The following is a 14626-nucleotide window of genomic DNA, read 5'->3' as shown; positions in this document are numbered from 1 at the left end:
GTAAGCCACCTCATGTGATACTTTGACAAAGTATCTGGCTGCCTCTGTCATTCTAAGAACTTGACTGAGGCTAAATTTAAAGGTAACAAACTTTTTTCTTTGGCAAAGGAAATTTCAAGACAGTTTTATGTTGTGTACTGGTAAAGAGTCTATAATTATTAAGATTAGCTTCATTAAAGAGATACCTTTTGGTTCGCATCAGAAAGATAGGAAAGCTATGTTCAGGGCAAGATCTAACACACCTAGGCCTCCAACTTGTGTAAGTGAGCCTAAGGAGCTTCCTGCTCCTACGAAACAATGGCATGCCGAAGTAAGCTGCTCATGTATCTGAATACTTGGTCCCCAGTTAGTGATGTTGTTTGGGGAGGTTATAAAACCTTTAGGAGGTTGAGCCTTGCTGGAAGAAATGTCATTGGCCATAAAGCCATTTTTGAGGGCTTATAGTCTTACCACTGTTCTTGCTCTCTCATTCTTCCTTTGCTTCCTCGGTCCAGTTGAGATGAGCATTCAACGTCCTGCTCGCGCTGCCAAGCCTTCTCCACCACGATGCCTCTATCCCTCTGGATCCATTTCTCCGCATTTGCACCTTTAGCCCAAACAGCAAACAAAATTTATTTTATTTTTTTTAATTTGGTGTGTGTGTTCCTTAAGTTGATTTTGATAATGGTGATTTATCGCAACAACAGAAAAGTAATTAACTATACAAGGACTTTTATTTTCAAATAAAGTTTATATGACTTTAAGAAAATTTGCAATAATTTTTAAAGCTGAATTGTCAGGTTCACAATCAAAGCTTTGAAGAGGTCTTAGGTAGAAACCCGTATTCTTGCAAAGGTCCAAATATGGACTAAGACTCACAATATAGAGTAATTTAAGTTGTAGAACTGGTATTAGTATCCTGTTCTATACATATACAAAACTGGGCCAATGAAAGTTGAACCTAAGTCAGCAAGTGTAAAATCTAGCAAATGTTTAAGGTTGGACTTCAATAACTTCTCTGGTTTGACGAAATTAAAAATTCTGGAGTAGAATACTAGCTAACAGAGACTGCAATACATAAAATATAGGTGTCTTGGTATTAGACAGACTTAAATTCTAAGTGTGGCACCTTTTAGAGTGTGAATTTGGGAAAATGGATAGTACCTGAAATACCAATGAATTTATCAGAGTTCGTGAGAAAAAAGAACAAGACTGACATGAATAGGTGTGATGTAACAACAGTCGTGCTAAAGGGTGCTAAAAGATGCTGTTCTGCAAATATGCAATGCATTGCTGTAACAAATAGACTTCAGGTATGGTGAGCTGGCTCAGCTGGTACAATGTTTGTCCTGTAAGCCTAACAGTCTGAATTCAACTCCTGGAATGAACCCATGGTAGGAGAGGACCAACTCCTGGACGTTGTCTTTTGACCTTCACACAAATGCCATGACACACATGAACACACACACACACACACACACCAAATCAAAAAATTAAAACAAATTTTGTTTGTTGTTGGGCTAAATGTGCAAATGCAGAGAACAAGAGGTTCACTGATGAGAAGGAGTACCTGATTCCAGAAAAGATATAAGGAGGTCCACATATTCCTAGTTGTTTATTAAAGATTACTGTCCTGAAGGCACTTACCTGGGATTCTGCTTGCTGCTTTGCCTACTGCACATCTCCTTGTATTTTGAACTTGTATAATATTTAATACTGACAGTTCACTTACAAGAATACAGAACCATTTCTTTAGAATTCCCCACAGCTAAAAACTTTAGTCCTTAGTGATTTTCTTAACGTTTTGGGTTTCTCAAACATAGAACTTGCTTCCTATGCTTAGAATGCTTCACTGTCTACTTCAGTAGGCTCCAGGATGCTAAGAAGGACCAAACAAGAAGAGGAATGCATTCCAGATGTGGTGAACCAGATGTTTACTACTATCAAAGGAGATGGGTCTACAATAAACACCAAGAAACACAACAGAAAACAAATCTGTATAAAATGGCCTTTTATTTTTAGTGTTACTTAAGGCATCGTAGATTTATTTTATATGGGAAATAGCTAGCGCCACAACCTTGTGGTGTACACCTGCAATCGGATCTCTCAGAAGGCTCAGGCAGGAGAATCACCTGCTTAAAGTCAGCCTTGGGCTACATACTAAGACTGCGTCTCAAAAAAAAAAAAAAAAAAAACCAAGTCACTCTATTTGAATTTGTCTCATTTTTCACTAAGCATGCATCCTTTCTGGAGAGCTGCCACAGTCCCAGTTGTCTCTGTCTCATGTCTCTTCAGCAAGCTCTAACACATGACGTTCGGCCCCCTAGGCCATTCACTGAATACATCACCCAGGATGCAAGAATCTAAAGTTTATTTATTCTTCAGGCTTGTTACCGCAGAGCTTCAGGATGGTCGTCTCGGCTTTAGAAATTTTCAATCTCAGCCCTGCTTCCTGAGAACAAAAGAAGCAAGGCGGAAAGAACACCTCCCTTTACAGGTTCGGTTCAATAGCAACCAAATTTTTTTTTTCAAAACTTCACTAGCAGGCTTCCCTTTTTCCATGCTACTGTTGGAAACTCTAGAAAACCGAGTGACAGTTAACGATGAATAAAATTACACGGTCTTAAAACAATCATGATTCCTCTTTGGTATTTGGAATTCTGCTTCCCTCATTACAGTCAGGGTCAGTTTCTTACAAAGATGTTGGGAAGGACTTATTTATTTATTCCTGCCAACCCACCCATTTTAAATAACTGTCATTTTCACGTCTAGTACTCTAAAACTCACGTATGGTCTTGAGATCTGGAATGTTATGAAGGAAAAGGTGTTGGCAGACTTCAACCAAGGTGTCTGTCTGAAATGATCTCAGAAGATGAGCCTACGCTGATGCAATCAATCACCTTGGAGGAACAAAGAACTCTGAGGAGCTGAGTTAGGTGGTCAAGTTCATGGGAGGCTATAAATTCCATCAGTCATCTACAAAGCTACCATTCCTAGAGCTGGGGATAGGTCAATCACATTGCTGCAGGGGTCCAGCATAGCTCTCCCTGTGAGGGTCAAGATGCAGCAAGAGGCACAGGAGAAGGGACTAGTTTCTCTTCCCCCTTGCTTCCTTTGCATCTGCCTGTACATCCTGGAAGCACCCCCTCAGGATGTCACTCCCTAGCAGTAGCTGAACACTTTTGCAGTTTTTTTTTTTTTAAATGCTCAAAGAATCAGCGTGGGGCTTGAGGTAGAACTTAGGAGTGCTTGCCTTGGTTAAACCCTTAGTACCAGAACAAAAACCACTCCCATTCATGTCCACTAATAATTTGTTCTTTACTTATCCCTACTGTGAGTCTCCTTTGCAGAGGGGAGACACACTTCCGCCAGGGGATACCAAGCAGAGGCTAGGAACACATTATTAGTGAGAAGCTAGCATGTTGAGCAATGAACACTGACGGAGTTGGAGAGTCTTTTAGTATATTTCTATGAAAATAATGTCCATTATCCTCATCAAAGATTTACATCTGACAAATTAGTGCCAACTGTCTACACCACGGTTTTAAGCATATTCAGAGTTGTAAAACTACCACCCCAATCGATTTAGGGATATTTTGATCTTCCCTCTATTCAAATGAGCCCTGCACCCATTAACAATCACTCTTTTCTCCTTACCCTGTCTACTAGCACTAGGCAAATAGTTACCTACTCTCTCTAACGATTTAAACATTCTGGTCTTTTCATATACATTGATACTATCCAGTAAGTGATCTTTTGTATTGACTTCTCTAACTTAGTATTATTTTCATGGTTGTAGTATATAGTTGTACTTTACTTTCATCCTTATGGCAAACAGGGCCACTATGTGCATATACTGCAGATGTGTGTAATCCGTTGATGAGCACTTAGCTTCTATCCACTTTCGGATATTCTAATATTAGGAGTGAACCAATGCTGTCATTGTCTTGGGCATACACCTGGGAAAGGCACAGCGGGGTCATGAGGTAGCACTGTGATGAATTTATTGAGGAACACTTCAACTGTTTCCCAGAGAGGCTACGATAGTTTATATTGCCATAAGCAACGTATCAGGATTCGTATTTCTCCACAAACTTCGCAGTTCCTGTTATTGCTTGATTTTGTGTATCGCCATCTTAGGGAGGATGCAGTCCTACCACCCTTTGGTTTTATAACATGAATATATATATATATATGGGGGAACATTGAATCAATTTCTCTAGCCATCGGGTTCTATATACTATAACCATCCAACTAGGTATCTGAGCAATTTATGATGGTAAAAAGGCTGACCCTTCAATGTCGTTGAAGGGAACCAGTTCAGGAACAGTTAGTTGGTCTATTTTGCCAAGATGGATGCAGAGCAGAAGGTCTGATTCATCTAAGAATAAGCAAATGTTGTTGGTATGAATGTAACTTCAAATTGTGCATTTGATTTGTGTATTTAAGGCTTGGACTTCATGATATTTCACGGAACAGGGCATGTTCAAAATGCTTGCAAAACAGTGGTTGAACGAAGTTGTTATTGACTTTTCAGTTACTCTCCAGGGATCCACTCTCTTGTTCTTGAGTTTAACATTAATTTGATGGGGACACCGTGATGAACTGTGATTGGCACGCAGAATCAATCCCATTCTCTGCTGTCTTCCTTTCAACCTGGAAAAATCGCAGTTCCTTCCACTGAGCAGCAAGCTGGCTCTTCAAAGCCTTTCTTCAGAATGCTCGCCTCAGAAATGCTAACCTCATTCCGTGGCGCTTTCTTCCTTACCCCTTTAAGACTCTCACAAGGAGCATCTCTCCCCCCGCAGAGGTACAGTGCAAGCTCCCGCACAATCGGCGAGTCTCCTGCCTCAGTGCCCCTTGCCTAGCACCGGAGGGTGAACCACAGGACTCTCACCTCATCGCTTTCGCTCTTCTGCTTAAGGAGTTCCTTCCTTCCTCGTTCTTTTACTTAACCAAACCCCAACACGAGAAGCCGGAGGCTGTGTAACAGCAGCCTGGAGGACAATTCAGGAGGCTTCAACTCTCAAGCCTATCCGGGACCGACTCTGCAGCCCTAACCCCACCACTACTCGCTCTTTTGTCCGCGCGCTCGGGCAGTTCGGGCGCCCCGGAGAGTCACCTCCACCCAGTCTCGACCTGAGCTGCAGGTGAAGACACCCCGTACGCCCACAAGCATCCGCCGCCGAGCTTTCACTGTCGCGGGACACCGGACGTGACGGACAGGAAGTCCCGCCTCATTCCTAGGGCGGGCTAACAAGATGGCGGCGCCCTGGAGCCGGTGAGGTGAGAGGACACGGGGCTCCCGGGGACAGCTGCACCGGTGCGTTATGGCCGCGTCCCCGCACACCCTCTCCTCGCGCCTCCTCACAGGTATTGTACCCCACCGGGAACAATCGCGGGAGAATTCTTGTCTATTTGCCACGCGCGAGATCTTGGTTCTAGCTGGCTGCAACCTTGGAAGCCCTTGGCTTGTCACCTGGCAGGGAGGTGACCTTTGGGGTAACCTGAAGGGACGAGGCCACGGAGATGTGGACCAGTTTTGTGCCGTAGGCCAGGTGGTCCCTAACGTTTGGTGTCTTGTGCTTCTTTGGAGTTTCAAACAGTGCAAGCTGGCAGGCAGGGTGAACCGGGGGGCTCCACAAGCCTGGAGCTTATGAGAGCCGTGCTTCCTAGCCACTGCCGTGTAATGACAAGAGGTGCACCTGCCCCCCATGGAGGAGCTTCCTTCCAGCTAGAAGTGTCAAGGTGATAACCAGGATAATAGCTGCAGGCTGAATCCCATTGAGACTTAGCCCTGTGCCGTCAGGATGGCTCTTTCCGTTCTAAAAAGTCCTTCTGATAAATATTTATGTATCACAAATTCTTTTTTTTTTTTACTTATTTATTTATTTTTATTCTTTTTTTAATTAAAATTTCCACCTGCTCCCCATTTCCCATTTCCCTCCCCTCCTCCCAAATATTGCCCTCCCCCCACTTCCCTCCCCCTATCCCCACTCCTCTTCTCCTCCCCCCACTCCATTCCCCCTCCCTCTCGATACTGAAGAGCAGTCCAAATTCCCTGCCCTGCGGGAAGACCAAGGTCTCATATCTTACCTTTTCAGAGAGGCCAACTTCTGCACTCTACCTAAAATAGGAGCCTTTATCTTTCTTTTCTCGTATCACCGTAATTTATCATGGCTAGGACATACTTTAATTGTTCACACACACAGTCCAGATGTACATCAACTTAATACGGTTCTCCCAATTAGACACATACTTTGTGAAGGTAGAGATTGCCTCTCTCTGTAATTCACCCCTTTATCTTTCATGCCCAGAGAAGTTCCTCTGTACATTGACAATGCTCAATCACTTGTGAATGAATGAGATTGTTCTGGTAGAAATATTTGAAGAGGAGATTGGTGTTGTTGCTAATATCTGGGGATGATAACTAGGTCGACCATATGAGAGACAAGATAGTAGAAGTCAAAAACTTTCTTCTCACATCCCAGAAATATTTTGTAGGCCTCACTGTCAGATACAAGCTGCCCACGGTGTCTGACTAGCTGTTTTGCTAACAGAGGTTGCAGTAAGTTCTTTTCTCCCCTGGGTTTGTGTGATCTCAATGCAGATCATTTGAGTTTACTATTATTGAGGTAACTGAGAGAGATGATCTCAAAGGTCCCTTCTGGCTCATAAAATAGGGTGGCAATTGGAAGGGAGGGTAGAGGAGGTAAGGTTGGGCAGTATTTGGTAATTGTTGAAGCTGGGGGATAAGTAATAGGGACTCCTTGGATACCTCTGTTTTTATATGACTGCCAATTTCCATACTGAAAAGTTTATGGGTTTTTTTGTTGTTGTTGTTGTTGTTGGGTTTTGGGGGTAGGTGGGTTATGAGTCTTTTTTTGAGTCACTTTGTTACTTTCTGTCATTCCTGCTGTGAGTGTTCCTTGATCTTGACCGTTGGTACTCATTTTCAGAGGACTCAGCTCTTCTTGTTGCTTGACTATTCTCTCTGTCTGGAAGCTTCTCCTGTATATGTTCCTCGGAGAAGCCTTTCTTTCTACTTTTCTGTTCTACATTTCAGCTCCATGTGGGACAATTCTGTTTTGATCATGAGCCTCACAGTGTAGGACACAGGTTGCATATGACCCTGCTGTTCTAGGCTTGGTCTCTGGAATGGTGGAATAGAGGAGACTAATAGCTTAGTTGCTAAAATTGGGCATACCTTCCTGTTCTAAAATTGGGCATACCTTCCTGTTCTTGGGGGTCTATGCAAGATCCCACTCAGAAGTTTGATGGGGAGGTTGGTAGAGAAAGATCCTTAGGGTTGTTAGCAGGTACTTCTGAGTTTGCTTAGAAAAGTTCAGATTGTTTTCATTTCCATGAAGTAAGCTTCAGGAACTTTCAAGCCACTTGTCTCCTTAGCTGTTTAAAAAAAAAAAAGCCCCAGTATTAATAGTGAATAATGGTGATAGGACCAACTCTCCAGATTTTGAATGCATCTGTTGTAAGCCTTAGATAGCTTAAAATGTACATGTGCTTACCCAGGCCTGAAATCGCTCTCATTTTCTAGGTATTTGTTCATGAACACATGACACACTTTGACTAAACCAAGGGTTGTTATCATTTACAAATTCAGTTTCCAAGTTATGTTCTGCTTGCTCCCCCCCCCCCAGGATTTTTGTTACTGCCATTCTGTAAAATTTCAACTTGGTCACCTAATCTTGAAAGAATTTCCAAGGTGGTTCCAAGGCAAACACATATCCATCCATTTGAAAGTGAGCATGTCATAATTGTGGTTTGAGGATTTGGCTTACCTTTTCTTTAAGATAATGGCCTTGTGTTTCCAGAGGCGGGGCTCATTCTCACAGTTGAGGAAGGCTACCTGGCTTGTCAGTCACCTAACATTTCACTTTATTATCTGGCAAGTGTCCAGTAGCTGTGGTAGCAAAGGTGACTAAAAGAGAGATGGCCATTAAAGAACTAAACACTATGATGATGGTGTTTAGAGAATTCTTTCCTTGGGGAGATGGGAGCAGTGCCTACTCCCTCATCATAAGGTCCTAATGAAGAACCAAATTATGATCCCACCAGTGTTCAACCTGGGGAACCCATGTGTTTATTGCGTTGCTTATAGAACATGGGTGAGAGGCTACTGGTAGGAGTGGAGGGATCGCAGAGCAGCTGCTCTTGCAAGTTTGTCCCCAGTGTGGGTGACGGTGCCCCTCCTGTGAACCTTTCCCAGCCTTTGACTCTACACCTCTGAGCCCTGAGGCCACATGCAATTAAGGCAGAACTGCTAACAAATGGTGAGGAGTGGCTGGAATCTCGGGTGAGAGTCCAAGCCCTCCCCAGTGCCTTGTCTATGAGGGAAGGTCAAAGCTAGCAAGCTGGATCCTGAGGGAGTTTTGCAAGCAGGTGTAGCAGATCTGAAGTAGATGGAGGCTGTTTTGTTCAGGGGACTGCATTCTTCAACAGTTTGCATTAAGAAGTGCTATCATGGGACTCGGAAGATGGCTCAGCAGTTAAGAGCACTGACTGTTGTTCCAGAAGACTTGGGTTCAATTCCCAGTGCCCACCTGACAACTTACAACTGCCTGTAACTCTGCCTCCAGGGAATCTGACACTCTCCCACAGATATGTAGGGAAAACACCAATGCACATAAAAATAATAAATAAATAAATAAATAAGTCATTGAAAAGAAGAAGTGCTATCATCAGATGCAGAGACCCACAGCCAAACATTAGGGGAGCTGGGGAATCCTGTGGAAGAGGGGAGGAAGGGTTGTAGGAGTGAGAGCATGATAGAGGAAGGTCATTGGTTAATTAATAAAAAAAAAAAACACTGCTTGGCCTGATAGGTTAAGAACATAGGTGGGTGGAATAAACAGAACAGAATGCTGGGAGGAAGAGGAAATGAGCTCAGATGCCATTTCCTCTCCTCTCTGGGGCAGACGCAATGAAGCTCTGACCCAGGATGAACGTAGGCTAGAATCTTCCTGGTAAGCGCACCTCATGGTGCTACACACCTTAATAGAAATGGGCCAAGCAGTGTTTAAAAGAATACAGTTTTCGTGTAATTATTTCGGGGCATAAGCTAGCCAGGCGGCCAGGAGCTGGGTGGCAGAACGCAGCCCGCAGCTCCCACAACAGAATGGCGCCCAACGTGGCACCCAAGAACATAGGTGGGTAGAGTAAACAAAACAAAATGCTGAGAGGAAGAGGAAGTGAGGTAAAATGCCTCAGACAGACGCCATACAGCTGCTCTTCAGGGCAGATGCGATAAAGCAAGCTGCCAGGTCAGACATGCTGAATCTTTCCTGGTAAGACTGGTGCTACACAGATTATTAGAGATGGGTTGATCGGGATATGAGAATTAGCCAGTAAGGGCTAGAGCTAATGGGCTAAGCAGTGTTTTAAAAAATACAGTTTGTGTGTTATTTCGGGGCATAAGCTAGCCAGGCTGCCAGGAGCTGGGTGGCAGGAAGCGAACTGCAGCTCCTACAACAAGAGCATCAAAGGCACCACAAAATATATCCCACAGAATCAACTAACCAGGGCTCATAGGGGTTCACAGAGATGAAGTGACAGCCAGAAAGCCTGTATGAATCTGACCTAAGTTCTCTGCATACACATTATGGTTATGTAGCTTGGTATTCTTGTGGGACTTCTAGCAGTGTGAGCAGGGGCTGTTTCTGACTCTTGCCTGCCCTTGGGACCCTTTCCCTCCTCTGGGTTTTCTCATATATGTGGGGATGTGCCTAGTATTAATGTAACTTGTTATGTGGTGTTTGCTTGATATCCCTGGGATGCCTGCCCTTTGCTGAAGGGAAATGGTTGGGGAGTGGCTCTGGGGAAGAGGGGAGGTGGTAGGGGAGGGAGTAGGAGGAGAAGGAAGAGGGGAAACTGGTCAGGATGTAATATATGAGAGAAGACTAAATAAAAATTAAAAAGTAGTAGGAAGTACTATGATAAAACACAATATAACATGATAGAATAGTGTAAGAGACTGAGAATTTGATAGAGTAGATTGCATAGAAGGAAATAGTGTAAACAATGTTGATCCAGTTGTGTGTAATGTGCTTTGTTGGAAGGTCATGAGGCAGTATTGACGTGATAAAGTAGATGTGCAGGTTTGTGATAGCAATATATGCTGGTTTGAATATAGGCACAGACATTTGAACTCTCGGTTCCCAGAGGTGGTGCTGTTTGGGCAGGTTTAGGGGTACAATCTGTGAAACACGGGTTGGAAAAGAAAGGAGATGCACGAAGACAGGATGACTTCCCTCTCCTGCTAGAACTCTGCTCCAGTAGAAGCTCACAGGAGTCTTTGAGTAGGAATAGCAAGAGGGGTATAGGTGTGACCTGCATGTTCTACCTTGCAACTGTTTGACTGCATATATAACCTCAGGGAGGAGCCCTTCCCAATCTTAAAACCTTCTCAGCTTCCAGAGCCCTGTAGGTTTGTAGCTTCTTGAGTATTACAAGCCTTCCTCTAGGAGGGAATGCTTAAACTTAGTGGAAATAACTACACAAAACATAGAAAATTGAAGCACACTAGAAAACTAAGAAGCAGAAAACAGAACATGGATAAACTTTAGGTTGTAGAATCCATGAGAGGAGACACTTTAGGAAAGATTGGCTGGGGACCTGAGGGTCAGCGAGGGGATAATTGTAGCGTATATGCTTTCACATGCTGGACAAGGGTGGTGCCTGACATAAGCTCTGAATTTATTGACTTGAGAGGTTTAATAAAGTAGTTAGAATTCAAATTTGGGTGCAACAGAAGCAGCTCATTCCTAACTGGGTTGACGGTCGTATTTTACTGAACATCATTTTCTCTTCCTTGTAGTTATTTTAACTATGCAAAGGAAATGCAAACCTTCATTTCAGTTTACCAGCATTTAGTGAGAAAAGATGAGTGCTTCCCTTTCTACTTTATAAAAAGTGAACTCATTGCATTGTATTAGAAACATCTACAGTGTGGTAGTCTTCTGAATTCTTGTAAGCAGAATGATGTGAAGGTGACATTTCCATCCCTCACCCAAGTCTAGCGCTGATGAGTGCCACTTATCCACCAGTGGGTATCAGCGGTGGCTTGGAGTCCAGCCCCACACAGCAGCATCTTGCTTGGTTTTGATGTAGGCACAATTGAGTGAGCAGCCACCGTTTCAACATGCCTTCTTCTCTTCGTCTCCTTGCTGCAGGCTCTGTGGGAGGCTGTGTCTGGTATCTAGAGAGAAGAGCTATACAGGAATTGCCACACAGGGTCACACGTCTGTTCAGGAATGCCAATAATCAGTGGGTCATGGTCCAGCACTTAAGCTTCCTCAAGCGCATGGTAAGTAGAAGCCTTCCTTCAGTTGCTTTCCGCCTCTGCTTTTCTCTGGGTGAGGGAATTGCAGAGATTCCTATTCGAAGAAAAGTTTTAGGAAGTATTGTTTGAAAGAGGCTTTTATTTAGTATTCTCTTAAGTTTATCCAAAACTTTAATCTCTTGCTTTGATTATTCTTAACTGAAACCAGAATAATTCTGGCATTGAGGTTAAATATATGATCTTGAATTTATTGATTAAGTTTGGAGAAAGATTGAAAACTTATGGCATATTTCAACCAGGCTAAAATTAGGAAAAGCTGAACTGGTAGGGCACATCTTTTCTACATTCTTTGAAGTTCTGTAAATATGTCAGGAATACAGTAGTTGTTTAACAGTGGGATCCTCTTATTTTCTTAGACCATTGGTGCATTTGAAAAGTCTTTAAAAATACTTCTGAGGGAATGTAAAATGGTCCGGTCAGTAAAGTGCTTGCTTTGCAACTATGAGGATCTATGGGGGATCCCCAGAACCAACAGAAAAGAGCTGGGTGTAGAAGTGTGCACCTGTTAGCTCCGTTTTAATGAGGCAAACATAGGATCCTTGGGGCTTACTGGCCAGCCATCTCAGCCCATTTGGTGAGCCCCCAAGTCCAGCAAGAGACTGTCTCAGGAAACAAGGTGGATTAGGCTGGAGAGATGCCTCAGAGGTTAAGAGCACTGGCTGTTTTTCCGGAGGTCCTGAGTTCAATTCCTAGCAACTCCATGGTGACTTAGAACCATCTATAATGAGATCTGGTGCCCTCTTCTGACCTGTAGGAATGCATGCATATAGAACATTGTATACATAATAAATAAATAAATCTTTTTTTTTCTTTAAAAAAAAAAGGGGGGGGGGCTGGAGAGATGGCTCAGCGGTTAAGAGCATTGCCTGCTCTTCCAAAGGTCCTGAGTTCAATTCCCAGCAACCACATGGTGGCTCACAACCATCTGTAATGGGGTCTGGTGCCCTCTTCTGGCCTACAGACATACACACAGGCAGAATATTGTATACATAATAAATAAAAATATTAAAAAAAAAAAGAAACAATTTCAAAATGTTTAAAAAAAAAAGGGTATGACTCCTGAGGAGAGTCACTGAAGGTTGACCTTTGACTTGTGTTTGTACCTCACTACAGTGAATACATACGCGCACACACACACACACACAATACTGAGTGGACTAAGTAAAGTTTCTTTCTTTCTTTTCTTTTTTTTTTTTTTTAATTTGCCAGTGCTTTTACAGTGGCACTGAGTATCTGGTTCTTACAGGCCTGTATCTATGTAAAGATTGTGGCAACATGATTCAATCTTCTAGGAAAGGGTCATGGACTAGTAAGACAGCTGGAAATTCGTAGTGCTTCTATGAAAGAGTAGCACGTCGTAGTCTAATGTTCTATTTAGAAACATCTCACCCTTTCATTTAAAACATCCACTTTAACTTAAAATTTAATTAATGCAAAATGTTACTAAAATCCAATATATTGGTTTTGTCAAATTTAGAAGTTTGGTGTTCTCATCTATAAATAAAAGAGTTATAAGTGATGGCCTATCTTTAAACACTGTTGTGAAGATTAACTGAAATATATATTAGTATAAAAAATAAGAACCCTCACAATATTTTTAGTAATTATCAGTTTTTGCCCATCAGTGATAGGAGCTGACTAAAACTGGTGTTCTTTCCTCTTCCCACACTCCCACCTGAGTGCAGCGCGAGCGGCCCTGCTCGCCTTCCAGTGAACTCCACTCAAGACTGTTTGCTTAAGAGCCAGGTACTCAGTAGCTGACCTTGCTTATCTGTAGACGGTTTCTTTAGATTAGAAAGTCCCAGCCTTCAGAAAGGTCAGTCGGTAACAGATGGCTCTTCTTTGCCATGAACGTAGATTCCTAGACTTTTCTAAACCACAAATTTAAAACTATAGCCGAAGCATTAATTTTAGCTCCGTGTCTTTTAGTGCTGATATCTGTGACACACACACTGTATCGCATGCCGTGCTAACAGTGTGGCGTTACATGGTAAGCTCTTCCCAGCAGTGAAAGCTGGCAAGGGACATCATCGTTTTTAGTAACGCATGCTGTTTGTCTGTCTGTCTAGTATGTCACACAGCTGCACAGGGGCCTTAGCCAGCGAGTCAAACCAAAGCCAGAGCCAGCAACTTCTCCATTCCTTGAACACATGTCTTCAGGGCAGGCTAGAGCAGAAGTGGATGGGCTGCCATCTCTGTCAGCCTCCAGCCTGCCTTTGTCCCAGAAGCCAAATGAGGAGTTGATGGAGCTGGAGGCTGCCTCCATAGTAGAGCATGCTGTCGACACAGCCAAAGAGACAAAGGAAGAAAAGCAGTGGAAAGAGATGAAACTTCACGCTGACGATCTGCCCGGAATTTTGGCTCGACTGTCCAAGATCAAACTCACAGGTACCTGGTTTTCTGGGACTGTTTTTTTTTTTATTTCTACTGAGCTGTATTTATTACCTCCCTCAAACTTTGAAATTCAAGATTTTTCTTTCTCTAATTAGGATTCCCACTTGGATATTCTGAATTCTGCTTCCACAGAATTGGGGATTGTTGTACATTGTAACCTTTATGCCAAAAGTGACCTTATATGAATTAAAGTAAACGTTTATCCTGCCTATTTTCTTATGGTTGCTATGTTTACAGTCACTGTGCTTTTAAAATGCAGTACCTGAGTCCAGGAAGCTGCACTGCGCTACATACTGTAAGCCCACGGTGACTTTGGGGACTTTAGCTACTCTATATTCTGTTTCCTGTGGGACCTCTGGGTTATCCTGTGTGTGTAGGGCTATACACTAGATTACTCCAAGGATGTTTGGAAGTGTTTCCCCTTCGAATTCCACTATTAGATCCAATCTTCTTGTATCCAGTTAGCTACTATCCTATAATAGTGTTGTTTATTGTATGAACTGCCCTGTGAATCAGGCACAGCATGGTCCTGTGTCATCTTATGGCTAGAGTTAGATCCAGCTCTGTGACAGCTATTTTCAGAGTGTCCTGGTTATCCCGCAAATGAAAACCTGCTCCCTCTTCTTGGATGAAAGTGAAGGGACAGTATGACAAGCTGTGATCAGGTTAAACCAGGTGCTCTTTGAAGGCAGAAAGTGGCAAATAAGAGTCTCACCAGATGAGCAGAAGTGAAGACTGAGCAGAGAAGAATGGCGGAAAGGAGTCCCTTTGTCTCCAAAGGTGTGGACACCAAGAATCTCAGGCAACAGCTTCCTTCCTGAGTGACCAAATGCTCTTAAAGAAAATTCTCTTTTTGCTGGTAGTGGGGTGGGGTTGAATGGACATAGTGAGTGT

General features: G+C 43.1%; 1 protein-coding gene across 1 annotated transcript in view; it reads left to right on the top strand.

The window, feature by feature from the left end:
• The first annotated feature begins 5226 nt into the window (after positions 1-5226).
• The window catches only part of LOC130876709 (protoheme IX farnesyltransferase, mitochondrial), a 113826-nt gene continuing 104426 nt past the window's right edge, over positions 5227-14626 (top strand). Inside the window, exons 1-3 of the mRNA XM_057773271.1 lie at positions 5227-5352; positions 11169-11302; positions 13408-13726. Coding sequence (XP_057629254.1) covers positions 5310-5352; positions 11169-11302; positions 13408-13726 — 496 coding nt within the window. The 5' untranslated portion in view covers positions 5227-5309. The remainder of the gene's footprint in view (positions 5353-11168; positions 11303-13407; positions 13727-14626) is intronic.

The sequence above is a fragment of the Chionomys nivalis genome, chromosome 7 (genome assembly GCF_950005125.1).
Source record: "Chionomys nivalis chromosome 7, mChiNiv1.1, whole genome shotgun sequence".
NCBI lineage: Eukaryota > Metazoa > Chordata > Mammalia > Rodentia > Cricetidae > Chionomys > Chionomys nivalis.
The sequence above is the reverse complement of the archived record's forward strand: the minus strand, read 5'-3'. Positions and strand labels throughout refer to the sequence as shown.